The sequence below is a fragment of the Scyliorhinus torazame genome, chromosome 9 (assembly GCF_047496885.1).
Source record: "Scyliorhinus torazame isolate Kashiwa2021f chromosome 9, sScyTor2.1, whole genome shotgun sequence".
Classification (NCBI taxonomy): domain Eukaryota; kingdom Metazoa; phylum Chordata; class Chondrichthyes; order Carcharhiniformes; family Scyliorhinidae; genus Scyliorhinus; species Scyliorhinus torazame.
Genome location: NC_092715.1, coordinates 207,554,190 through 207,579,072, shown reverse-complemented (window position 1 = coordinate 207,579,072; position 24,883 = coordinate 207,554,190). Strand labels below are relative to the sequence as shown.

At 55.2% G+C, this 24,883-nt stretch overlaps 1 protein-coding gene across 3 annotated transcripts in view; it reads left to right on the top strand.

Annotated features, from left to right (window-relative positions):
* The first annotated feature begins 20,974 nt into the window (after window positions 1–20,974).
* The window catches only part of LOC140429706 (poly [ADP-ribose] polymerase tankyrase-1), a 204,039-nt gene continuing 200,130 nt past the window's right edge, over window positions 20,975–24,883 (top strand). For 2 of the 3 annotated variants that reach the window (XM_072517033.1, XM_072517032.1), the window contains exon 1: window positions 20,976–21,332. In XM_072517033.1, coding sequence (XP_072373134.1) covers window positions 21,002–21,332 — 331 coding nt within the window. In that variant the 5' untranslated portion in view covers window positions 20,976–21,001. Of the gene's footprint in view, window positions 21,333–24,883 lie in introns of all 3 variants that reach the window. The other variant, XM_072517034.1, reaches the window with a different exon arrangement.

Sequence of the window (24,883 nt, the reverse complement as noted above, 5' to 3'; positions counted from 1 at the left end):
TTCTTCAATGGCCCTGGTAGATCCTTTCACAGTTGTTCCCTCTGCTGCTAGAATTCACCTTTGATAGCGTCAAGTCAGATTGCAGCTTTAAGCTTGCCCTTACCCCGCCTGCATGCTGGAAGAGGCCCTTGTCTAAACCTGCAGCCAAAGCCAAATCCTTTACTGTTTCTGCCGGGTTTGGCAGCCAAAAGACATAACACTCCTGGGGGACACTGTCAGGGGAATGCTGCAGTCTTCTTCCCACACCGGGAAATGTCAAACAAATGCTGTGGGGGCCCTGTAAAAGAGCCCAAAAGTCCGTTCCAAGCGGGAGCTACCGAATATGCGACCTAGCTCTGCATAGCTGCACCCGGAACAGGCAGCAGTGCTAACCACTGTGCCACCATGTCATCTTGGTATTAGAATTCTCATCCTTGCTTCCAATCCCCCTATTGGCCTCCTGATCTCTGTAATCTTCTCCAAACCTAAACCTCTCTGAGATCTCTGTGTTTCTCTAATTCTGGCCTCTAGAGCATCCTCAATTTTATTGCTCCATCATTGGTGGACTTGCCTTCATCAATCCTAAACTCTGGAATTCCCTGCCTGAACCTCTGCACCTCTTAATCCTCCTGTTTACAAGAATTGTTAGATATAGTACTTGGGCAAAGGGGATCAAAGGATATGGGGGAAGGCGGGATCAGGCTATTGAATTGGCTGGTCAGCGATGATCATAACGAATGGTGAAGCAGGCTCGAAGGGCCGAATGGCCTCCTCCTTCTCCTATTTTCAATGTGTCTAAGTTTATGATTTGCCTTAAAATCTACCCCTTCAACAAAGCTTTTGGATATCTGCCCTAATATAGCCTTATGTTGCTTAGTGAAGAAACTTGGGATATTTTATTAAGGCTTTATATAAATATAAGATGTTGTTATTTTAAAAACACATTTCCAGTTTACACTGTATTTCAACTGCTACATGTAACGCCATTCAGCTAATGTAGCGATGGCAATTTTAAAACTGTGATAGCGCTACCACCTGCGTTATAGCTAATAATAACAATAATAGAAAAATTCTGGATAGTTCTCAATAATGCATTTATTATCATTAGACATTTAGCAGAGTTCTTTATCCAAGTGAATTGCTCACTGCTGTACCTCACTGATTCATTAGACATATTCCAACATGAGGAATTAAAAATCAGGGTATTTGCGGTTGGGTTTTATGAACTGGGGTCTCCGCTAGTAGCATAGGCCTGGATGTTTGTTCTTGCATTGGGAGTGCAGAGTGGGGGACAATTCCAGACTCCACAAACCTGACTTAGGAGAAAGTGCCCTGGATATTCTAATTTTAATTCTAGGGAGTGGGTGTTAAACAGTGCGGGGCTGCCAAAAATGGGCAGCCAGAAGTGGGAGACAGGCTGTGTGAAAGGCTGGCCTTGGTGCTCTGGTACTTGTAAGATAAAGAATAACACAAAAAACAGCCATCCAGCCCTCACTCCTCACAACCTTCTCACACACTCCCCATGTCTCATTCATGCTGACTCATGTCCCCACCCACCAACCAAAGCCTCTCATACCCCCTATACAAACCTCTAACTCTGTATCCCCCAAGGACAATCATAGTCCCTATGCCAACCTCATGCGAACTCATGCCCCCTACTCACCACCTACCATGTTAGAATAAAGAACAAAGAAATGTACAGCACAGGAACAGGCCCTTCGGCCCTCCAAGCCCGTGCCGACCATGCTGCCCGACTAAACTACAATCTTCTACGCTTCCTGGGTCCATATCCCTCTATTCCCATCCTATTCATGTATTTGTCAAGATGCTCCTTAAATGTCACTATCGTCCCTGCTTCCACCACCTCCTCCGGTAGCGAGTTCCAGGCACCCACTACCCTCTGTGTTCTGCGCTTACACCTTCTGTAACTCCATGGGCAGACCTCAGGAGCTATGCAGAGATGAAATAAAACAAAAGTTCTAAATCTCTATTGGTAACGTTGCTATTTTAAAAACTCATTGATAAAAAACCCAATCACTTCATTTAAATTCATTCAACTACACAATCCTCTATAAAACTAGCATCCCCCCCTGATGTTTTTATTGCCTTCTCAAGGTAAAGGACATGCAAGGTTTTCTGGAGCATGATAGAAAGCACAAACCATTGCCAATGACTTATCTTTAGAAGCAGACATATACCTCCATATGGTGAATTGGGCTAACTCATTACTAATTCAAGGCAAGGCATGTTGTAATTGTGGCATGCTTGGAACCTATGGTTCCCAAAACTGTCCACCACTTGGGTTACCCTCATCTCAAGTCAGAATCTGTTGTGAATTAATTGATAGTCAGAGTATCATTTTTCATCAGCTATTTATTATCATGTGACAACCAATGATGATATAAGGTGAACTAGGTGACCTTTTCCATTAGGAATTACCCCTGCTTCCTCTTATAAATTACCCCAATCCAGTACCTTCTACAAATTACCATCAATTGCTCTTCTAAATTACCCCCAGTGCCTCCTGTACTTACCCCTTACTTCTAAATTACCTCTTTTCTCCTATAAATTACCCCCAGTTCCTCATATATTACCCATAGATGCCCCTATAAATTACCTTAATATGGTGGCACGACAGGTTGAGAGAGTGGTTAATAAAGCATACAGTATTTTAGACTTTACTAATAGGGCCATAGAGTACAAGAGCAAGGTGTTGAACTGGTATAGTAAGCAAGTTTGGTCTCAGCTGGAGCAGTGTCCAGTTTGGGCGCCGCACTTTAGGAAGGATGTGAAGGCATTGGAGGGATGGTGAACTTCAGTTATGAAGGTATATTGGAGAAGTTGGGAATAAAAAGAGAAAATGCTGGAAAAGCTCAGCAGGTCTGGCAGCATCTGTGGAGAGACAACCGAGTTAATGTTTCAAGTCCGTATGATTCTTTTTCACTCTGAACCTTTTCTATTTTTATTTCAGATATCCAGCATCCAAAATATTATGCTTTTATTATATTGGGGAAGTTGGGACTGTTTTCCTTGGTGAAGAGAAGGCTGAAAGGGGAGTTGATAGAGGTGTTCAAAATCATGAGGGGTCTGGATAGGAAGGGAGAAACTGTTCTCACTAATTAAAGGGCCCAGTATGGTTAATAAAGCACACTGTACCGTTGACTTTATTAAAGGGGGCATAGGGTACAGGAGCAAAGGGGCTATGTTGAAATTGTATGAGACACTTGGCCTTAACTGGAGGATTTTGTCCAGTGGGGCGAAATTCTCCGTTATCGGCGCAAAGTCCGCCGATCGGTGCAAAAAACGGCGCAAGTCTGACTTGCGTCATGTCGGAAAAATGGTCCAAAAGTCTCCGGCCCGAAATGGGCGAGCAGCGATGTGACGGGATCTGCGCCTGCGCACGTGGTTCATGCCGTGCAGCGTCATACGCGCCGCATGGCGTGACGGCTCATAAGGCCGCACTGCTCCCCCCCACCCGACCGGAACACCCGACCGGAACACCCGACTGGATGGCTGGCCGCCGCTCAGCCCCGAGGTTCCAGTCACGGGATGTGGAGGCGCTCCTGGACGCAGTGGAGCAGAGGAGGGACGCCCTGTATCCCGGGCACGGCCGCAGAGTTGCCCCACGCCACAGCCGGCGTCTGTGGAGGGAGGTGGCAGAGGCCGTCACCGCTGCGGCCTTGACACCACAGACAGGCACCCAGTGCCACAAGAAGGTGAACGACCTCATCAGAGCAGCCAGGGTGAGCCTCCCCACCCCCCCCCGCCCGATATCCATATCCCCCATATCCCCCCTCCCCCGTATCCCCCCTCCCCCATATCCCCCCTCCCCATATCTCCCCTCCCCCATATCCCCCCTCCCCCATATCCTCCCTCCCCCATATCCTCCCTCCCCCATATCCCCCCTCCCGCATATCCCCCCTCCCCGATATCCCCCCTCCCCCATATCCCCCCTCACCCATACCCCCCTCCCCCATATCCCCCTCCCCCATATACCCCTCCCCCATATCCCCTCCTCCCCCATATCCCCCCTCCCCCATATCCCCCCTCCCCCATATCCCCCATATCCCCAAGTGAATCCAGCCCTAACCTTAACCTCTGCAATGCACGCGCAACCGATGGCGTGCATTCATATACCTGCCTAACACTGTTGCCTTTTACCCCTGCCACCACCCCCACCCACCCCCCCCGCCACAGGAGAAGCGCGCACACAACAATGGGGAGCATGTGAGGACTGGAGGAGGCCCCGTTGATGAGAGGCCACTGACCGAACACGAGGAAAGGGCCCTGGAACTGGCTGGCGGACCTGAGGACCGGGAGGTTGCTGATGCAGAGGTCGGGGGCGTACTAGCAAGTGAGCCACCGACAGCCCGTCCCCATATCCCCCCTCCCCCATATCACCTGATCACTGCCTGCGTGTCTAACCATGCATGCTTCATTGTGTATCGCAGGAGCAAACGTCGAGGCACCCATCCCCGCAGATGCAGACCACCCGCAGGATGCCCCTCGCACACCACGGGAGACGGAGCGACCCGGACCCTCCGGCATGCGACACCCGCAGGATGCCCCTCGCACACCACGGGAGACGGAGAGACCCGGACCCTCCAGCATGCGACGCCCGCAGGATGCCCCTCGCACACCACGGGAGACGGAGAGACTTGGAGCAACAGGGAGACGACACCCCCGTCACGTGCGGGAGCGACGACGCAGGCGGTGCCACCCAGCGACGAGGGGGGCAGCCACAGGCCCCCGTCACATCCGAGCCAGGACACCACTACCCAGGACACCACTACCCAGGTCACCACTACCCAGGACACCACTACCCAGGACACCACTACCCAGGACACCCCTACTCGGGACACCACTACCCAGGACACCCCTACCCGGGACAGCACTACGCAGGAAGACAAAATACCGGACAGTGACTCAGAGTGGATGGGTGGAGACGAACCCCCACCCCAAAGTGCCATGGACTCAGAGTGGAACGAAGAGCACGACACAACGCCACTGCTGTCACCAACACCCTCCACCATCGCAGAAACACTCACCTCGGTTGGGCACTTTAGTGATGAGGCCTCTGGTACACTCACTGGTGCGCACAACACAGCCGTCCCAGTACAGCAGGTGGAGGTAGGAGCAGCAGAGGGGCCGGGCGGTCGGAGGGCAGCCCAGCCCAAGCGAACATCTGCCGCCCAGATGGATACCGGGGGCGAAATTCTCCGTTATCGGCAGAAAGTCCGCCGATCGGCGCAAAAATCGGCGCAAATCCCACTTGCGTCACGTCATAAAAATGGGCCGATAGTCTCCGGCCCGAAATGGGCTAGCAGCGACGTAACGGGATCCGCGCTTGCGCAGTGGTTCACGCCGTGCAGCGTCATACGCGCCGCACGGCGTGACGGCTCATAAGGCCGCACAGCTCCCCCCCACCCGACCGGAACACCCGACCGCAACACCCGACTGGATGGCTGGCCGTCGCTCAGCCCCGAGGTTCGAGTCACGTGATGTGGAGGCGCTCCTGGACGCGGTGGAGCAGAGGAGGGACGCCCCGTATCCCGGGCACGGCCGCAGAGTTGCCCCACGCCACAGCCGGCGTCTGTGGAGGGAAGTGGCAGAGGCCGTCACCGCTGTGGCCCTGACATCACGGACAGGCACCCAGTGCCACAAGAAGGTGAATGACCTCGTCAGAGCAGGCAGGGTGAGCCTCCCCATATCCCCCCTCCCCATATCCCCCATCCCCATATCCCCCCTCCCACATATCCCCCATATCCCCCCTCCCCCATATCCCCCATATCCCCCCTCCCACATATCCCCCATATCCCCCCTCCCCCATATCCCCCCTCCCCCACACCCCCCTCCCCCATATCCCCCCTCCCCCATATCCCCCCTCCCCCATATCCCCCCTACCCATATCCCCCCTCCCCCATATCCCCCCTCCCCCATATCCCCCCTCCCCCATATCCCCCCTCCCCCATATCCCCCCCTCCCCCATATCCCCCCCTCCCCCATATCCCCCATATCCCCCCTCCCCCATATCCCCCCCTCCCCCATATCCCCCCGTCCCCCATATCCCCCCTCCCCCATATCCCCCTCCCCCATATCCCCCCTCCCCCATATCCCCAAGTGAATCCAGCCCTAACCTTAACCTCTGCAATGCACGCGCAACCGATGGCGTGCATTCATATACCTGCCTAACACTGTTGCCTTTTACCCCTGCCACCACCCACCCCCCCCCACAGGAGAAGCGCGCACACAACAATAGGGAGCATGTGAGGACTGGAGGAGGCCCCGCTGATGAGAGGCCACTGACCGTACACGAGGAAAGGGCCCTGGAACTGGCTGGCGGACCTGAGGACCGGGAGGTTGCTGATGCAGAGGTCGGGGGCCCACCAGCAAGTGAGCTACCGACAGCCCGTCCCCATATCCCCCCTCCCCTCTCTCCCCCTTCCCCGTATCACCTGATCAGTGCCTGATGTCTAACCATGCATGCTTCATTGTGTACCGCAGGACCAAACGTCCAGGCACCCATCCCCGCAGATGCACACCGCCCGCAGGATGCCCCTCGGAGACCACGGGAGACGGAGAGACCCGGACCCTCCAGCATGCGACGCCCGCAAGATGCCCCTCGGAGACCACGGGAGACGGAGAGACCCGGACCCTCCAGCATGCGACGCCCGCAGGTTGCCCCTCGCACACCACGGGAGACGGAGAGACCCGGACCCTCCAGCATGCGACGCCCGCAGGATGCCCCTCGCACACCACGGGAGACGGAGAGACCCGGACCCTCCAGCATGCGACGCCCGCAGAATGCCCCTCGCACACCATGGGAGACGGAGAGACCTGGAGCAACAGGGAGACGACACCCCCGTCATGTGCGGGAGCGACCACCCAGCGATGAGGGGGGCAGCCACAGGCCCCCGTCACATCCGAGCCAGGACACCACTACCCAGGACACCACTACCCAGGACACCACTACCCGGGACACCACTACCCAGGACACCACTACCCAGGACACCCCTACCCGGGACAGCACTACCCAGGACACCCCTACCCGGGAAGACGAAATACCGGACAGTGACTCAGAGTGGATGGGTGGAGACGAACCCCCACCCCAAAGTGCCATGGACTCAGAGTGGGACGAAGAGCACGACACAACGCCACTGCTGTCACCAACACCCTCCACCATCGCAGAAACACTCACCACGGTTGGGCACTTTAGTGAGGAGGCGTCTGGTACACTCACTGGTGCGCACAACACAGCCGTCCCAGTACAGCAGGTGGAGGTAGGAGCAGCAGAGGGACCGGGTGGTCGGAGGGCAGCCCAGGCCAAGCGAACATCTGCCGCCCAGATGGATCCCGGGTTCCTGCAGTTACCACACCCACACATAGATCCGATGCAACCACCGACCCGGAGACGAGCGAAGAGGGTGACGGGCGGCTTGCGGCGGCTGCGGTCGCAGGTGGAGGAGTCCACCCGCGTCCAGGAGCTGGAAGTGGTCCCGGTCATGCGTGCCACCCAGGCTGACACCGCACGGGTGGCGTCCGCGGTGGAGGCAATGGTTGCGACGGTGTCAGACATGGGGAACGGTTTGCGAGGCCTGGGGCCTTCCGTGCAGGCGGCGTCTGTGGCCCAGGAAATGGCTGCCCTCTCACAGGAGGCCATGAGCCAGTGCCAGCGCCAGATGGCAGAGGCGCTCAACGCCAGAGCCCAGTCTCAGCAGGCCATGGCCCAGTCTCAGCAGGCCATAGCCCAGTCTCTGCAGGCCATGGCCCAGTCTCTGCAGGCCATGGCCCAGTCTCAGCAGGCCATAGCCCAGTCTCTGCAGGCCATGGCCTAGTCTCTGCAGCCCATGGCCCAGTCTCAGCAGGCCATCGCTGAGGGCATCGGCGCCAGTGGCCATGTGCGAGCCGGCGTCGCACTGTCACAGACAGGGTTTGCCAACACCCTGGGCTCCATGGCTGCAAACCTGCAGACCCCTGTCGATACCAGCACGGGCCTCCAGGACTGGCAGCGCCAGATGTCGGGGGGGGCGTCGGATGGCCAGTCCGTTCGCATCCCCCGCCCATGTAGAGGCCTGGGGGCCATCGGGCACCCCGAGGGAGGAGGAGGTGGTGTGGTCCGTCCCGGCTCCCTCTGTAGGGGAGGTCCCGGTACACCGCGACACCTCGGACTCCCCCCCTTCCGTCCCAGGTGCATCGGGTGGGCAACGGGCAGGACAGGCTGGCAGCTCGCCATCCCAGTCGCCCGGGCCGCAGCCTGGCCCATCTAGGCCAGGACGCCCCAGGAAACGGCCGCCAAAGGGATCCAGTGTCAGAGGGCAGGAATCACAGGAGTCCACCTCCAGTTCTGCTGTACCGTCTGGGGAACCACGTAGACGTAGTCAAAGGGCCCGTAAGGCCAAACAATTAGACACTGAGTAAGTTGGCACGGGTGCAGGGCACAGATGAGTTTTAGGGGCTCGGGCACGTGCATGAACTCCTTTGGCTATTAAAGTCAATGTTACACCTACCGAAGCTGCCTTTGTGCTCTGTCCAAAGTGTGCGGGCGTGTCATGTACGTTGAGCGCAAGTGTGTGTGTGAGGGGTGGTCTTACCTCAGCCCCAGGTGAGTCTGGCCCCTTCCCCCTGGGCCGCCATCAACATCCCCCGGGCAGAGGACGGGACCGTGCGCTGCAGTGTCACAGCCGCATGCAGGGATGGTCCGGGTGGATGGTGGTACTGTGGCCATGGGTCAGACATAGTCCAACGATGTAGAGCCAGGAGCTCATCGCAGGGCGGGTTGTCATCATCCTCCATGGCCTGCGATAGACACGCGTCCACCCGCAACTGTGTGAGCCCGGCCCGTTGTGCCGCCGGTGGATCGGCAATGGGGGGGGGGGGGGTGTGCATACGGGTGGGGTTGGGGAGGGGGGTGAGGGTGCTGGGTGGGTGGATGGGTGGGGGGTGTGGGTGGTCGGCTGTTGCCATGGTGTGCGGTCTGTGGCCATACTACCCGATTCCCACGCCCATCTAGTCAGTGAAGCGGGCGTCTATCAGTCTGTCCCGTGCCCGCTGGGCCAGCCGGTAATGGTGGACAGCCACCCGCCTGTGTCTACCCCGTCTGCCCTGACGATTGCCCCCATCCCCCTCATCTGGGGAGGACTGTGCCTCTTCCTGCTGCTCCTCCACTCCGCCCTCCTCTGCCTGCGGCACATCGCCCCTCTGCTGGGCTACGTTGTGCAGGACGCAGCACACCACAATGATGCGGCCGACCCTATCTGACCGATACTGGAGGGCGCCCCCAGAGAGGTCCAGGCACCTGAAACGCATCTTCAGCACGCCAAAGCACCTCTCTATCACTCCCCTTGTCGCTACATGGGCATCATTGTAGCGGTTCTCCGCCTCATTGCGTGGCCTCCGTATAGGCGTCATCAGCCACGATCGCAATGGGTAGCCCCTGTCGCCCAGCAACCAGCCCCTCAGCCGGGGATGGCGTCCCTCGTACATGCCGGGGATGGATGACCGCGACAACACGAATGAGTCGTGTACACTGCCTGGGTGACGGGCGCAGACGTGCAGGATCATCATGCGGTGGTCGCAGACCACCTGTACGTTCATCGAATAGGTCCCCTTCCTATTAGTGAACACGGCCCTGTTATCTGCAGGTGGCCGCACGGCGACGTGCATCCCATCGATCACGCCCTGGACCATGGGGAACCCGGCCACAGCATAGAAGCCCACGGCCCGGGCATCTTGGCTGGCCCGGTCCACGGGGAAGCGGATATAGCGGTGCGCCATGGCATAAAGGGCAACAGTCACTGCCCGGATGCACCGGTGCACCGATGTCTGCGATATGCCGGACAGGCCCCCACTCGGTGCCTGGAATGACCCCGTTGCATAAAAGTTCAGGGCCACCGTAACCTTGACGGACACGGGGAGAGAGTGTCCCCCGCCAGTGCCACGCGGTGACAGGTGTGCCAGCAGGTGGCAAATGTGTGCCACGGTTTCCCGGCTCATCCGGAGTCTCCTCCTGCATTCCCGGTCCGTGAGGTCCTGGTATGACTGCCGGGGCCGGTACACACGTGGCGCCCTCGGGTGCCTCCGTTGCCGTGGGGCCGCGACGTCCTCCTCCCCCTCCTCGTCCTGTCGGTCAGGTGTCCCTCCAGCCTGGGCGCCTGCCGCCTGCCCCTCTGCGGCAGCCTGCGCCGCCTCTCTGGCACGCTCCTCCTCCTCCTCCTCCTCCTCATCCAGGGCAACATAGACATGAGCGGCTGCCACCACGGCGGCCAACATTGCTGGATGATCTGAAAACATGACGGCCTGGTGGGGGGGAGGGGAACGACGACATGTCATCATTGCCCATATCCCCTCCTCCCCCAACCAGGTGGCATGGACCGCATGGGTCCAACTGTTGGAGGCTGGCACCTGGCCAGGTGGACCAACTCACTTGCCCTCCCATCACCCTCCTCGGCACGGACCCCCCCCCCAACCTCCACCCCGGCACGGACCCCCTCCCCAACCTCCACCCCAGCACGGACCACCCCCCACAACCTCCACCCCAGCACGGACCCCCCCCAACCCCCAACCTCCACCCCGGCACGGGCCCCCTCCAACCTCCACCCCAGCACGAACCCCCTCCCCAACCTCCACACCAGCATGGACCCCCTCCAACCCCCAACCTCCACCCCGGCACGGAGCGCCCCCCCCAACCTCCACCCCAGCACGGACCCCCCCCAACCCCCAACCTCCACCCCGGCACGGACCCCCTCCAACCCCCAACCTCCACCCCGGCACGGACCCCCCCCAACCCCCAACCTCCACCCCAGCACGGACCCCCCCCCAACCCCCAACCTCCACCCCGGCACGGACCCCCTCCAACCCCCAACCTCCACCCCGGCACGGACCCCCCCCCAACCCCCAACCTCCACCCCAGCACGGACCCCCTTCCGGCACTCCCCCGGAGCCCAGCCTAACCACCCCCCCCCCCCCACCCCCCGCCGCACACACACACACACACAAGCCGAGACACACCTCTCCTCACGCAATTAGTCTGCGGCCACGCCATTTCCTGGCCAGAGCCAACCCCCCAGGCCGTCACTCACCTCCTCGCTGGTCGGCGTGAGCCTGGAGCACCGGGTCACGCCGATGAAAAGGAGGTTTGATTCACGTCGACGTGAACGGTCATCACGTCGGCGGGACTTCGGCCCATCCGGAAATGAGAATATCGGCAGGCCGAAAATCGGCTGCCTTGCGCAGACCCGTGACATTCTCCGCGGCAGCGGTGCCATTAACGCCCCGCCGACTTTTCTCCCTTCGGAGACTTCGGCGGGGGCGGGATTCACGGCGGCCAACGGCCATTCTCCGACCCTCTGGGGGGTCGGAGAATGACGCCCCTGGTTTCTGGAGTTTCCACACCCACACACAGATCCGATGCAACCACCGACCCGGAGACAAGCGAAGAGGGTGACGGCCAGCTTGCGGCGGCTGCAGTCGCAGGTGGAGGAGTCCACCCGCGTCCAGGAGCTGGAGGTGGTGCCGGTCATGCGTGCCACCCAGGCCGACACCGCACGGGTGGCGTCCGCGGTGGAGGCAATGGGTGCGACGGTGTCAGACATGGGGAACGGTTTGCGAGAACAAAGAACAAAGAACAAAGAAATGTACAGCACAGGAACAGGCCCTTCGGCCCTCCAAGCCCGTGCCGACCATACTGCCCGACTAAACTACAATCTTCTACACTTCCTGGGTCCGTATCCTTCTATTCCCATCCTATTCATATATTTGTCAAGATGCCCCTTAAATGTCCCTATCGTCCCTGCCTCCACTACCTCCTCCGGTAGTGAGTTCCAGGCACCCACTACCCTCTGCGTAAAAAACTTGCCTCGTACATCTACTCGAAACTTTGCCCCTCTCACCTTAAACCTATGCCCCCTAGTAATTGACCCCTCGACCCTGGGGAAAAGCCTCTGACTATCCACTCTGTCTATGCCCCTCATAATTTTGTATACCTCTATCAGGTCGCCCCTCAACCTCCTTCGTTCCAGTGAGAACAAACCGAGTTTATTCAATCGCTCCTCATAGCTTATGCCCTCCATACCAGGCAACATTCTGGTAAATCTCTTCTGCACCCTCTCTAAAGCCTCCACATCCTTCTGGTAGTGTGGCGACCAGAATTGAACACTATACTCCAAGTGTGGCCTAACTAAGGTTCTATACAGCTGCAACATGACTTGCCAATTCTTATACTCAATGCCCCGGCCAATGAAGGCAAGCATGCCGTATGCCTTCTTGACTACCTTCTCCACCTGTGTAGCCCCTTTCAGTGATCTGTGGACCTGTACTCCTAGATCTCTTTGACTTTCAATACTCTTGAGGGTTCTACCATTCACTGTATATTCCCTACCTGCATTAGCCCTTCCAAAATGCATTACCTCACATTTGTCCAGGTTAAACTCCATCTGCCATCTCTCCGCCCAAGTCTCCAGACAATCTAAATCCTGCTGTATCCTCAGACAGTCCTCATCGCTATCCGCAATTCCACCAACCTTTGTGTCGTCTGCAAACTTACTAATCAGACCAGTTACATTTTCCTCCAAATCATTTATATATACTACAAAGAGCAAAGGTCCCAGCACTGATCCCTGTGGAACACCACTGGTCACAGCCCTCCAATTAGAAAAGCATCCCTCCATTGCTACCCTCTGCCTTCTATGGCCTAGCCAGTTCTGTATCCACCTTGCCAGTTCACCCCTGATCCCGTGTGACTTCACCTTTTGTACTAGTCTACCATGAGGGACCTTGTCAAAGGCCTTACTGAAGTCCATATAGACAACATCTACTGCCCTACCTGCATCAATCATCTTAGTGACCTCCTCGAAAAACTCGATCAAGTTAGTGAGACACGACCTCCCCTTCACAAAACCGTGCTGCCTCTCACTAATACGTCCATTTGCTTCCAAATGGGAGTAGATCCTGTCTCGAAGAATTCTCTCCAGTAATTTCCCTACCACTGAAGTAAGGCTCACCGGCCTGTAGTTCCCGGGATTATCCCTGCCACCCTTCTTAAACAGAGGAACAACATTGGCTATTCTCCAGTCCTCCGGGACATCCCCTGAAGACAGCGAGGATCCAAAGATTTCTGTCAAGGCCTCAGCAATTTCCTCTCCAGCCTCCTTCAGTATTCTGGGGTAGATCCCATCCGGCCCTGGGGACTTATCTACCTTAATATTTTTTAAGACACCCAACACCTCGTCTTTTTGGATCACAATGTGACCCAGGCTATCTACACCCCCTTCTCCAGACTCAACATCTACCAATTCCTTCTCTTTGGTGAATACTGATGCAAAGTATTCATTTAGTACCTCGCCCATTTCCTCTGGCTCCACACATAGATTCCCTTGCCTATCCTTCAGTGGGCCAACCCTTTCCCTGGCTACCCTCTTGCTTTTTATGTAAGTGTAAAAAGCCTTGGGATTTTCCTTAACCCTATTTGCCAATGACTTTTCATGACCCCTTCTAGCCCTCCTGACTCCCTGCTTAAGTTCCTTCCTACTTTCCTTATATGCCACACAGGCTTCGTCTGTTCCCAGCCTTTTAGCCCTGACAAATGCCTCCTTTTTCTTTTTGACGAGGCCTACAATATCATTCGTCATCCAAGGTTCCCGAAAATTGCCGTATTTGTCTTTCTTCCTCACAGGAACATGCCTGTCCTGTATTCCTATCAACTGACACTTGAAAGCCTCCCACATGTCAGATGTTGATTTGCCCTCAAACATCCGCCCCCAATCTATGCTCTTCAGTTCCCGCCTAATATTGTTATAATTAGCCTTCCCCCAATTTAGCACATTCATCCTCGGACCACTCTTATCCTTGTCCACCAGTACTTTAAAACTTACTGAATTGTGGTCACTGTTACCGAAATGCTCCCCTACTGAAACATCTACCACCTGGCCGGGCTCATTCCCCAATACCAGGTCCAGTACCGCCTCTTCCCTAGTTGGACTGTTTACATATTGTTTTAAGAAGCCCTCCTGGATGCTCCTTACAAACTCTGCCCCGTCTAAGCCCCTGGCACTAAGTGAGTCCCAGTCAATATTGGGGAAGTTGAAGTCTCCCATCACCACAACCCTGTTGTTTTTACTCTTTTCCAAAATCTGTCTACCTATCTGCTCCTCTATCTCCCGCTGGCTGTTGGGAGGCCTGTAGTATACCCCCAACATTGTGACTGCACCCTTCTTATTCCTGATCTCTACCCATATAGCCTCACTGCCCTCTGAGGTGTCCTCTCGCTGTATAGCTGTGATACTCTCCTGAACAAGTAGCGCAACTCCGCCTCCCCTTTTACATCCCCCTCTATCCCGCCTGAAACATCTAAATCCTGGAACGTTTAGCTGCCAATCCTGCCCTTCCCTCAACCAGGTCTCTGTAATGGCAACAACATCATAGTTCCAAGTACTAATCCAAGCTCTAAGTTCATCTGCCTTACCCGTAATGCTCCTTGCATTAAAACATATGCACTTCAGGCCACCAGACCCGCTGTGTTCAGCAACTTCTCCCCGTCTGCTCTGCCTCAGAGCCACACTGTCCATATTCCCTAGTTCTCCCTCAACGCTCTCACCTTCTGACCTATTGCTCCCGTGCCCACCCCCCCCTGCCATACTAGTTTTAAACCCTCCCGTGTGACACTAGCAAATCTCGCGGCCAGGATATTTATGCCTCTCCGGTTTAGATGCAACCCGTCCATCTTATACAGGTCACACCTGCCCCGGAAGAGCTCCCAGTGGTCCAGATAACCGAAACCCTCCCTCCTTACACCAGCTGTTTAGCCACGTGTTTGTCTGCTCTATCTTCCTATTTCTAGCCTCACTGGCACGTGGCACAGGGAGTAATCCCGAGATTACAACCCTCGAGGTCCTGTCTTTTAACTTTCTGCCTAGCTCCCTGAACTCCTGCTGCAGGACCTCATGCCTCTTCCTGCCTATGTCGTTAGTACCAATATGTACAACGACCCTCTACCTGTTTGCCCTCCCCCTTCAGGATTCCCTCTACCGTTCGGAGACATCCTGGACCCTGGCACCAGGGAGGCAACATACCATCCTGGAGTCTCTTTCACGTCCACAGAAGCGCCTATCTGTTCCCCTGACTATAGAGTCCCCTATAACTATTACTCTTCTGCGCTTTGACCCTCCCTTCTGAACATCAGAGCCAGCCGTGGTGCCACTGCTCTGGCTGCTGCTGTTTTCCCCTGATAGGCTATCCCCCCCGACAGTATCCAAAGGGGTATACCTGTTCGAGAGGGGGACAACCACAGGGGATTCCTGCACTGACTGCCTGCCCTTTCTGGTGGTCACCCATTTCTCTGCCTGCACCTTGGTGTGACCACACTTACATAACTGCGATCTATGACGCTTTCCGCCACCTGCATGCTCCTAAGTGCATCCAATTGCTGCTCCAACCGAACCATGCGGTCTGTGAGGAGCTGCAGTTGGGTGCACTTTCTGCAGATGAAGCCATCCAGGACGCTGGAAGCCTCCCGGACCTGCCACATCTCACAGTCAGAGCACAGCACCCCTCTAACTGACATTGCGTCAATTAATTAAAATTAAAATTTGTCTTTTTTTTTATAAATACTTTTTTTTTTTTAAATTACAAAGTTACTGTCAACTATCTGTTTCCTAGCACTAGATTTCTAATAGAAATGCGATAGCTAACTATAATATCCCTCCGATCTCTGGCTTAGATATCCTCTAAATTATAATTAAGTTATTATGTTTAATTAGTTCCCAAATAGTCAAAAAAATTTAGGTTAGAATCCCAACCAGCCACTCAGGTCACAGCTTTTCTGTCCCCCCCCGACACACACAATTTGAAAAAAGGTATAAAAGTAAAAATCACTTGCTTACCTTCTGAGATGTTCTCAGGTTCTCTCGCTGACAGAGACTGCTCCTCCACCTCCAATCCTTGGCCTGCACAATGCTAGTAATATATAATATAATATGGCACTTACCTTACACGTGTAGTGTCTCGGGTTTCCTCTCCACCAGAATTTATTGGGGGGGGGGTGGGGGGGGGGGGGGGGGGGGGGGGGACTTGCCAGAGGTCGAACTTCCGGTTCCCGCCGAAATCCAAAGGGCTGCTCCTGTAAAGGTAAGTGCTTTTAAACTAACTACTCACCTCCCAGAAGGCCCCTGCGCACCGCTGCCGCCGAAATCCAAAGGGCTGCTCCTGTAAAGGTAAGTGCTTTTAAACTCACTACTCACCTCCCAGAAGGCCCCTGCGCACCGCTGCCGCCGAAATCCAAAGGGCTGCTCCTGTAAAGGTAAGTGCTTTTAAACTCACTACTCACCTCCAAGAAGGCCCCTGCGCACCGCTGCCTGGGGCTTTCCGTGCAGGCGGCGTCTGTGGCCCAGGACATGGCTGCCCTCTCACAGGAGGCCATGAGCCAGTGCCAGCGCCATAGCCCAGTCTCTGCAGGCCATGGCCCAGTCTCAGCAGGCCATCGCTGAGGGCATCGGCGCCAGTGGCCATGTGCGAGCCGGCGTCGCACTGTCACAGACAGGGTTTGCCAACCCCCTGGGCTCCATGGCTGCAAACCTGCAGACCCCTGTCGATACCAGCACAGGCCTCCAGGACTGGCAGCGCCAGATGCCGGGGGGGCGTCGGATGGCCAGTCCATTCGCATCCCCCACCCATGTAGAGGCCTGGGGGCCATCGGGCACCCCGAGGGAGGAGGAGGTGGTGTGGTCCGTCCCGGGTCCCCCTGTAGGGGAGGTCCGGGAACACCGCGACACCTCGGACTCCCCCCCTTCCGTCCCAGGTGCATCGGGTGGGCAACGGGCAGGACAGGCTGGCAGCTCGCCATCCCAGTCGCCCGGGCCGCAGCCTGGCCCATCTAGGCCAGGATGCCCCAGGAAACGGCCGCCAAAGGGATCCAGTGTCAGAGGGCAGGAATCACAGGAGTCCACCTCCAGTTCTGCTGTACCGTCTGGGGAACCACGTAGACGTAGTCAAAGGGCCCGTAAGGCCAAACAATTAGACACTGAGTAAGTTGGCACGGGTGCAGGGCACAGATGAGTTTTAGGGGCTAGGGCACGTGCATGAACTCCTTTGGTTATTAAAGTCAATGTTACACCTACAGAAGCTGCCTTTGTGCTCTGTCCAAAGCGTGCGGGGGTGTCATGTATGTTGAGCGCAAGTGTGTGTGTGAGGGGTGGTCTTACCTCAGCCCCAGGTGAGTCTGCCCCCTTCCCCCTGGGCCGCCATCAACATCCCCCCGTGCAGAGGACGGGACCGTGCGCTGCAGTGTCACAGCCGCATGCAGGGATGGTCCGGGTGGAGGGTGGTACTGTGGCCATGGGTCAGACATAGTCCAACAATGTGGAGCCAGGAGCTCACCGCAGGGCGGGTTGTCATCATCCTCCATGGCCTGCAATAGACACGCGTTCACCCGCAATTGTGTGAGCCCGGCCGTTGTGCCGCAGGTGGATCGGCAATGGGGGGGGGGGGGGTGTGCATGCGGGTGGGGTGGGTGGGGTTGGGGAGGGGGGTGAGTGTGCTGGGTGGGTGGATGGGTGGGGGGTGTGGGTGGTCGGCTGTTGCCATAGTGTGCGGTCTGTGGCCATAGTACCCGATTCCCACGCCCATCTAGTCAGTGAAGCGGGCGGCTATCAGTCTGTCCCGTGCCCTCTGGGCCAGCCGGTAACGGTGGACAGCCACCCGCCTGTGTCTAGCCCGTCTGTCCTGACCATTGCCCCCATCCCCCTCATCTGGGGAGGACTGCACCTCTTCCTGCTGCTCCTCCACTCCACCCTCCTCTGCCTGCGGCACATCGCCCCTCTGTTGGGCTATGTTGTGCAGGACGCAGCACACCACAATGATGCGGCCGACCCTATCTGACCAATACTGGAGGGCGCCCCCAGAGAGGTCCAGGCACCTGAAACGCATCTTCAGCACGCCAAAGCACCTCTCTATCACTCCCCTTGTCGCTACAAGGGCATCATTGTAGCGGTTCTCCGCCTCATTGCGTGGCCTCCGTACAGGCGTCATCAGCCACGATCGCAATGGGTAGCCCCTGTCGCCCAGCAACCAGCCCCTCAGCCGGGGATGGCGTCCCTCGTACATGCCGGGCATGGATGACCGCGACAACACGTATGAGTCGTGTACACTGCCAGGGTAACGGGCGCAGACTTGCAGGATCATCATGCGGTGGTCGCAGACCACCTGTATGTTCATCGAATAGGTCCCCATCCTATTGGTGAACACGGCCCTGTTATCTGCAGGTGGCCGCACGGCGACGTGCATCCCATCGATCGCGCCCTGGACCATGGGGAACCCGGCCACGGCAGAGAAGCCCGCAGCCCGGGCATCTTGGCTGGCCCGGTCCACAGGGAAGCGGATGTAGTGGTGCGCCATGGCATATAGGGAACCGGTCACTGCCCGGATGCACCGATGTCTGCGATATGCCGGACAGGTCCCCACTCGGTGCCTGGAATGACCCCATTGCATAAAAGTTCAGGGCAACCGTAACCTTGACGGACACGGGGAGAGGGTGTCCCCCGCCAGTGCCACGCGGTGACAGGTGTGCCAGCAGGTGGCAGATGTGTGCCACGGTTTCCCGCCTCATCCGGAGTCTCCTCCTGCATTCCCGGTCTGTGAGGTCCTGGTATGACTGCCGGGGCTGGTACACACGGGGCGCCCTCGGGTGCCTCCGTTGCCGTGGGGCCGCGACGTCCTCCTCAGGTGTCCCTCCAGCCTGGGCGGCTGCCGCCTGCCCCTCTGCGGCAGGCTGCGCCGCCTCTCTGGCACGCTCCTCCTCCTCCTCCTCATCCAGGGCAACATGGACATTAGCGGCTGCCGCCACGGTGGCCAACATCGCTGGATGATCGGAAAACATGACGGCCTGGTTGGGGGGGGGGGGGGGGGGGGGTGTGAACGACGACATGTCATCATTGCCCATATCCCCTCCTTCCCCCCAGCCAGGTGGCATGGACCGCAAGGGTCCAACTGTTGTAGGCTGGCACCTGGCCAGGTGGACCAACTCACTTTTGCCCCCCCACCCCCCTCCCCGGCACGGACCCCATCCCCCTCCCCGGCACGGACCCCAACCTCCTCCCCGGCATAGACCCCCCATCCTCCTCCCCGGCACGGACCCCAACCTCCTCACCGGCACGGACCCCCCCCATCCCCCTCCCCGGCACGGACCCCCCCATCCTCCTCCCCGGCACAGACCCCCACCCCCATCCCCCTCCCCGGCACGGACGCCCCCCATCCACCTCCCCGGCACGGACCCCCCCCCCCCCCCCATCCCCCTCCCCGGCACGGACCCCAACCTCCTCCCCGGCACGGACCCCAACCTCCTCCCCGGCACGGACCCCCCCCCCATCCCCCTCCCCGGCACGGACCCCCCATCCCCCTCCCCGGCACGGACCCCATCCTCCTCCCCGGCACGGATCCCCCTCCCGGCACTCCCCCGGAGCCCAGCCCACTCTAACCACCCCCCCCCCCCCCCCCCCGCCGCACACACACACACACACACAACCTCTCCCCACACATTCAGACTGCGGCCACGCCATCGCCTGCCCAGCGGCCAAATCCCCAGGCCGTCACTCACCTCCACGCTGGTCGGCGTGAACCTGGAGCACAGGTTCATGCCGATGAAAAGGAGGTTTGATTTACGTCGACGTGAACGGTCATCACGTCGACGGGACTTCGGCCCATCCGGAAGGGAGAATATCGGCAGGCCCAAAATCGGCTGCCTTGCGCAGATCCGTGCCATTCTCCGACGTCAGAGGCGCCATTAACGCCCCGCCGACTTTTCTCCCTACGGAGTCTTCGGCAACCGGCGGGGGCGGGATTCACGGCGGCCAACGGCCATTCTCCGACCCGTTGGGGGTCGGAGAATGACGTCCCAGGTCACTACACTTTAGGAAAAATGTGGAGGCATTGGAGAGAGTGTAGATTCACGAGAATGGTTCTAGACATGAAGAACTTCAGTTACGAAGATGGATTGGAGAAATTGGGACCGTTTCCTTAGAGATAAGAGGGCTGGGATGAGATTTGTTAGGGGTTATTCAAAATCATGAGGGGTCTTGTCAGAGTAGATAGGGAGAAACTGTTCCCTTTGGTGAAAGGATCAAGGAGAGGGCACAGATTCAAAGTAATTAGTAAAATAAGCAGTGGAGGAATTAGAAACCCTTTCACAAAGCCAGTGGATAAGGTCTGGAATGCACTGCCTGAGAGTGTGGTGAGCAACACGGTGGCACTGTGCCAGAGACCCGGTTTCAATTCCTGCCTCCACTGTCTGTGTGGATTTTGAACGTTCTCCGGGTGCTCCCACGGTCCAAAAATGTACAGGATAGGTGGATTGGCCATGTGAAGGTTAAGTTATGGGCTTGCAGGGATCGGGTGGGGCTTGGGTGGAGTGCTCATTTGGAGGGTCAGTGCAGACTTGATGGGCCGAATGGCCTCCTTCTGCCCTGCAGGGATTCTATGATGATGATTCATCAGACACATTTACAAGGGGAACTGGACTGTTATCTGAAAAGGAAGAATGTGCAGGGTTACATGGAGAAAGCGGGGGAATGGCACGAAGTTAATTTTTCATTTGATGGGCTGGAGCAGACATGATGGGCAGAATGGCCGCCTGCATAGCAACAGCAATATGATTCTATCAGCCAATCGGAGCGCTGGATGGAACGGCCAATCAACGCACTGAACGAACGAGCAGGGCGGGCAGCCACAAGCCGTCCCCAGTGACTGAAGGGTGAGGGGAGGATAAACCCCGCCGCCAGGTGGCGATCCGCGCGCGCGCCCCCTTCGCCAGGCGGCGTTCTGGGCGCGCGCCTCTCTCTCACCAGGCGACGTACGACGTGCGCGCACCCCTCATTCGTCAGGTGGCGTACGTACGACGCGCTCTCCTTGGCCAGGTGGCGTATCGCGCGTGCGCGCCCCGCGGGGGTGATGGGCGAACGCGCGCTCCCGCCCGGGGTCGGCGTGCCCGTTCCCTGCGTCTCAGTGACGTCAGGCGGCGTTGCTGCAGTGACGGTGGAAGATGGCGGCGCGGCGGAGTCTGCTCTCTCCGAGCGCCTCAGATCCCGGGCCGACCTCGACAGCGGCTCCGACCACCGATAGGCCCGATTCACCAGGATTCACTGGCGGTAACGCCACTCCGCCGGGTTCTGGGGCGGCGGTGCCGCCGCCACCAACTGGAGGTGGTGGTGGAGGAGGGGCAGGGGCGGCGGTGGTGAGTGACTCGGGCCGCGAGCTGTTCGAGGCCTGCAGGAACGGCGACGTTGTGCGGGTGAAGCGACTGGTGGATTCGGGCAATGTGAACGCCAAGGACATGGCCGGCAGGAAATCCACGCCGCTGCACTTCGCCGCAGGTACGTAACCCCATTTAGCGGTAGCTCGGCCGATTAGAGCAGAGGAGCGGGCGTCCATCTCCCGATGTTGACGGGAGCCCGGGACTGAGGTGGAGTCAAAACAACGCAGCGCCTGTGGAATGCGAGGAGGGGTGGGAGGGAGGGAGGGGATGTGAATGTTGCCGTGGGCTAGAGAAGAGCGCTAACGGGGATCACCAGAATTAGCGGCCGCGAATGTCGGCATCTGTTGCTACATTCCATGTATTTAAAAATGATAGTCCCATGCAAACCTTTACCATCTATCGTGTGGCAGGAAATCATGTTATTTAAATGGACATAATCTTCATAGAGATCGGGAGCTCGAGAAAATGTTGGGGAGAATGGTACGGGGAGGATAAAGCTTCTGTTGTGGTGATGTAAACAATAGTTTCGTTATTGGGTCACTTGTAAAGGGAGGGCGGTTGTGCTGAAATTTTGTTGCACACAATTGTCTTTCCTCCAATGAAAGCAGTTTCTCAATATCGGTACAGATGAAAATAATGGGCAAGACCAGCTGATCCAAGCCTGCGTCACGCTCATAATGGATGGGACAACTTCCTACCCCCAGAATCTTCTGGTTTAATTATCTAACGATATCGGAGAGGAACTTTCCAGTGATTTCTCTCCCCATCCACCCTATTGCTTCTCTTGGGATATTACAGAAGCAGACAAGTCAAGGTCCAACAAGGGAAGATTTACTCTGGAAGTTTCTTCTCTGATCACTTCAGGTAGCCAAAACCAGCCCAGAAGATCTATCAGGATAGATAGGTACCTGATTAATAAGGGGATCAGGGGTTATGGGGAGAAGGCAGGAGAATGAGGGTGAAGAACATAACACACATGATCGAATGGTGGAACAGACTCGATGGGCCGAATGGCCTAATTCTGCTCCTATGCGTTATGGTCTTATGTGCCACGTGATATCTGTAACACCACTTGCCTCCTTTATGAGGTGTTCTCAACCCATTCAAGAACCTTTTTTTGGATGGTAACTCCTTTGTCGCCTGCATTTGATGTTGTAGTTTTTCATTGTTTAGGACCCACTCCCCAATTACTGAAATTTAAAGCCCAAACTTTCTTAAACGTCTACCTGATCCAGCTTGTCACTCTTACTCTTCTCAACTGTGCTGCAGTGAGCTGTGGTCCTTGGGTTTCTCAAATGTTAAATTCCAGAAATAACTCTTATTGGGTAAAGCTGCTGAGTTTGTGCTACCCACTGAAATGAAAGAACTTGGATATGATGTGGTTAATATTTGTACAGTTTTAAGAACACCATCAGGTGCAACTATTTCCCCCCCCCCCCCCCCCCCCCCCCACACACACACACAAAATAAGGTTTTGAAAAACAATGACTTATGTGGAACTTTGTTATACTATTTCTACAGTACAACAGATCTCTTCTAAAACAAAATGCTGGAAAATCCCAGCAGGTCTGACAGCATCTGGAGAGAGAACAGGCCTAACGTTTTGAGTCTGGATGACTCTTTGAGGATGAGATTTATACTGTTGGGGGATGGAACAGGATAGAGGGCCAGCGATATGTGGAGGCCAGAGAGAGATTGATAACGGTGTTGTGGACAAAAAGACAAAGGGAATGTAATGGTGGTCGTCAGAAGGGTGATGATTGTGGCCATTGCAATCAGATATGTTAATGGCAGAGCAAAACAAAGGTAAGCATGTGTCAAAGGACAACCTGGAACAGGGCCCTAGTGGAGTTGGGGTAGGGGAGATGGTGGCAAGGGGAAAGCAGGATGAAAAGGGCAATGAGAAAATGAAGCAATGGAAAAAATCAAAATAAATTGATAGAAGTAAAAATGGGGTGAAGGTAAAAGAGAGAGAGTTCAGTCTGAAGTTGTTGAACTCCATGTTGAGTCCGGAAGTCTGCAACATGCCTAACTGGAGATGAGATGCTGTCCCTAAAGTTTGCATTGGGATTTAGATTTCACCTAAAGTTGCTTTTTGGATGGGTTGAAGTGTGGGTAAACCAGCTTTTCAACAGGTGCATGAAATCCAATAAAAATAACTAACACTGAGATACTAAATTGTATCATATTTTCTGACGGGCTTTTTAAAAGTGTTAAATTCAAAAGTAGAAAAACTGCCTGAAATGATTTTGACTGCAGAACAAAATGATCAAGTGCTTCATGAGGCATGATGCACAAAGGCGCAGTGTACCAAATGGTTGTTTAGCATGTCAGCATTTCTAGGATTTCTTTGGGGTGGCTAGAGAACATGTAGAACAGCTGGCCCCAAGGTTACATGTGGGATGGATTAATGTTTTCTTAGATTTTTGTATTTTTGAGCATGGAGGGAAAGGAATCCGAACATATTTATTCATAAATTAAGTGGAAGATGGACTGCTGTCTATGGTAGGGTTGAAAAAATTATGCTGATTGATAACTGGCTTTTTCTAGATTCTTTACAGAGTGTAATGTGTTTTCTGGATTAATGTAAGAAGTTTGATAAAGGTGAGGTCCCTTTCTAGAAGATTGATAAATGGTTTGGGTTATAAAATAGTAAAAGTGCTCCCCTGAGTGCTTCAGTTCCGTTAATTAGAATAAGACATTTTTAAAAAATACAGTGAACCACCTCAATACTAAACATGTCCTGCAAAAGCAACATTGTTAAAATATTAAAAAGCAAAATATTGTAGATGCTGGAGATCTGAAATAAAAACAAAGTTCTGGAAAAACTCAGAAGTCTGTCAGTCTCTGCGGAATGAGAACCTGAGTTAACCCTTTGAGTCCACTTTGGACTCAAAACATTAACTTCTCTCTGTACAAATACTCCAAACCTGCTGAGCCTTTCCAGAACCACCTGCTTTTATTAAAATGCTGTCCAGCTTTTGATACCAAGTAAGAAATGAATAAATTTGAGATGTAACTTGGTTTTGGAATGTTCACTATTCCACTGTACATCCAAGCAATTCTACTGACATTTTTAATTTAAATTTTGCCTCAAGTCAGAAAGTAATGGTAATTTAAGCCATTCTATGTTTTTTTTTGTTGAAAACCGTCTCCCTTTCAATTATCAGTGGAGAGGTGTTATTAAATGTGATTTTATGCAACAAGCTAATTTATGGATATTTTTGGTATATGCAGACCACACCACAAGTCAGTAATTTTAATTGTTGGGCCTGGTTTAATATTGGATTGGAGTTAACTATTTGTGCTTATATTATTTGTTGCAATAGTTCTACCTTTTTAGATTGAATATGACTTGAGATTTGGTTGAATAAGAGGTTATTTTCTGATTTTTGCTGCTGGCAACAGCTAACTAAAATACTCATGAGAATTGAATATTGAATTCAAATAAACTTTTTTGTTTGGAAGGTGTTACTTTGAGGCGAGATTGAATGCTTGAAGATTATATTTCACTTCAAATTTCTTTACCTTCATTTTTATCATGCTGATACAAATTTGAAATTGTACATTTACTCTTCGCTTAGTGTTTAGAATCAAGTGGGCCTATGACTTGAAACATTCTGCCATTCAGTAGAAGTCAAAGATGTCTTGTGTGATTTTATTGCTAGA